We start from the raw sequence: 3,019 nt of genomic DNA on the forward strand, positions 1-3,019 counted from the left end.
TTTATACGTGAATATTTCGCGTCGAATCGTTGATACTTTTTTTAGACATTTGTACAAATCGTTTGGAATAAACTAAACTATGGCAATCTGTTCCAATGTGTATAGATAATCGATGTTGGAACACAACTTTATCGTGTACGGGATATTATTTTCAGAATGCGAAATAAAATATATGCTGAAAATTCGAGCAAATATGCGGACACATACATAAATGTTTTCTTTCTTTCTTTATTTCCTTTTTACACGTCTTCTAATATTGAACGATCAACTTCACCTATATGCAGCAGCGTCGTATAATAACCTGAATCAAAAATTTTTACTGTCTAATGATAACTGTTCTAACGCCTTTTTTCACTTACAGCGAACGAAGAAAGCCACCGTCATGCTTCAGAGCAACCGAACATGTCTACAGAGTTGCTAATAGATCGTCTGACCAAAGACCCTCAGGCGTACCCTCCAGACCTTCTATCAATCCCTCTCCGCTCAACCAATCAAGTGTCCCCAGGGCAAGATAGAACGGTGGACCCAAACAGCCCGAAGTCACCAAACTATGACGTCATCGGCATCAGTCCAGCGCTATACAGCCGCCTGCAATCAGCCAACATATTCCTGAGCCCGAAAGGCTACGTAACACTTCCAAGGCGACCAAGAATATGCTATCCGGAGAACGATTTACGTCCCCAAGTTTTGTCCAGCCTCAACGGGGTGTTACCTTACTACGACAACTTTAACATGAAGATCTTTGGGCACAGCGGCAATTACTATAGCCTGAACAAAAGTGAGATGGATTTGGGACCGGTAAACAAGATTAATTACGAGGGAGACGACTTGGAGCCGGCTCCATCCCCCGCACCAGGTACACCACATGCAACTATACCGAGAAGTAGCGTCAGTTCACCAAATATCCACAACCAGCTGCTAATGTCCCAAATAACACGTGATAGACCTTTGAAAATATCTCTGGAAAATGAGACAGTGGTCATTAACTCGAAAGATAGAATGCACAGCTTGCATGCTGCAAACGTTGTTGGTGTGAGTTTAGGCAGGACAGTACAGAAGCCGAGAAAACGGAATTCGTGTGAGCTTAATGCGTTTTTGACGAGTGATAATGCGACTCAGGTATGAATGTGTTCAAATGAGTCGAACATTTTTATGAAAGGGACGTTTTTACGGAACTAAGAACTACAGTTTTCAGCATGTTTTATAATGTAGCGCGTTGATGAGGTAATGCAATACCTTTAAAATATAATTGGTGTATATTTCTGTTTGGAATAAATGTTTTATTGTGTTCTGTCTAAAACTAATAGTCTGTGGAGCAAGTAATAAAGCAATTTTGGAAAGTCAATAAGATAAATTCAATGACATTTTTGTACAATTACAAATGTTTATTTATTTAACCTGTTTTATTTTTTAATAAAAATATTTATAGTGGGAAAAAGTCGATCAGCGGGATTAAAGCCCTCCCTCGACATACGGGGGCGATGTCTTATCACTAGGTCACCCATGAATAAATCAGCAATCGAATTTTTTCTTCTCTTCCGGCTTCATGTGCCTAAGGGACACCCCACGCCATCTATTAAGAGTATCAGCAACTAACTCAACCAATGTGAAACATTATTTCTGTTATTATACTAGCATTTTTTCTTCATATTTTACAAACATTTAAAAACGACAAAAATATTTAACATTTATTAGACTTTAGAGTATTGCATAATATTATTTCAGACACCTATTAATACAATATTAACTAAGATTTTTTAATACTAACATAAAATTATATAAGCCTTATCGTTTAATATAATATATTAGTAAATGATACTCAAAATTTTATATAAATGTTCCTAATTGTAACGAAATTTGTTGTTTAAGATTACAATCGATAAATTATTTAGTGACGTTAGATAATATATAGATATTAAGTTTTATATTAAAATTAAATTATGAAGTTTATTTAAAATTATTCAGTTGTATTGTTGGGAATGTGATTAATTTAGTTTTATTTATCGTTATCTATATTGGTGCTTGAAATTAATAAATCTAATTGGTGTAAAACGTTACTAAATTTTGGATAGATAAGTGGGCACTTTGTACATGTCGCCGTAAGAGTGTAAAACCCGTTAGATTATAAAGTAACACGATAGAAATCTGTTGGCAAATTGTGATCGTTTCACAAAAGTTTCATCGAAATAAATACTGCATTTAATTGTATGTTACGGATTGTATTCTAACTGTATCAACATTCTTACAGTGACATATTCAAATCATTTTAAGCGTACAGTACAATTCAAATTTATATGATAACACTAGCTGCGACCCGCGGTTTCACCTGCGTAAGTCCGTATTCCGCAGGAATATCGGGATAAAAAGTAGCCTGTATGTTATTCGATTTTTTCAGCTATCTACGTACCAAATTTCATTGCAATCGGTTCAGTAGTTTTTGCGTGAAAGAGCAACAAATACACACACATCCTTACAAACTTTCGCATTTATAATATTAGTAGGATTACTTGATCCAACTCATCCAAAGGAATTGAAATATCTGAAAATACGTAAACGTTTCAATGTTAATCTTTTTAAAACAATTATAAGAACAGTTAATATACTATATTACATTTTATAATAGCTTCACCATATCAAAGTTATGTATTTTAGGCGTTTATATAGAAAAAGACCGATTTTTCAATGTCCTGAAAAAAAATCCATCTGATATAATTCCTAACATAAGAACGATACAGCTAACAAATACCGCTAAGAGACGATTGAAAAATTTGCCTTTAAAATTATACTATGCGATTCAAATGAGAATAGGATCAGAGATGTGACGTCATAGATTCAAATGAATTCATATGTTAAATTGAGAAATAACGTTTGTAATGACATTATTTGATGTACGAGTCAAGCAAAATAAAACGAAACATACAATTCAAAAGAGATTTCTAAGTATATATTTTTGAAAGGACATTTGATGCATGAAGGTCATTGACTTTCCTATTTTTATTTGCATCGCATAATAGTTATC

The 3,019-nt window shown here is 34.0% G+C and overlaps 1 protein-coding gene across 2 annotated transcripts in view; it reads left to right on the forward strand.

Moving 5' to 3' along the window:
* The window catches only part of LOC119837444 (amphoterin-induced protein 1-like), a 244,556-nt gene extending 242,825 nt beyond the window's left edge, over nucleotides 1-1,731 (forward strand). For both annotated transcript variants that reach the window (XM_038363029.1, XM_038363028.1), the window contains one exon: nucleotides 362-1,731. In XM_038363029.1, coding sequence (XP_038218957.1) covers nucleotides 362-1,125 — 764 coding nt within the window. In that variant the 3' untranslated portion in view covers nucleotides 1,126-1,731. The remainder of the gene's footprint in view (nucleotides 1-361) is intronic.
* The last annotated feature ends 1,288 nt before the right edge of the window (nucleotides 1,732-3,019 follow it).

This window comes from Zerene cesonia, chromosome 27 (genome assembly GCF_012273895.1).
Source record: "Zerene cesonia ecotype Mississippi chromosome 27, Zerene_cesonia_1.1, whole genome shotgun sequence".
Lineage (NCBI taxonomy): Eukaryota > Metazoa > Arthropoda > Insecta > Lepidoptera > Pieridae > Zerene > Zerene cesonia.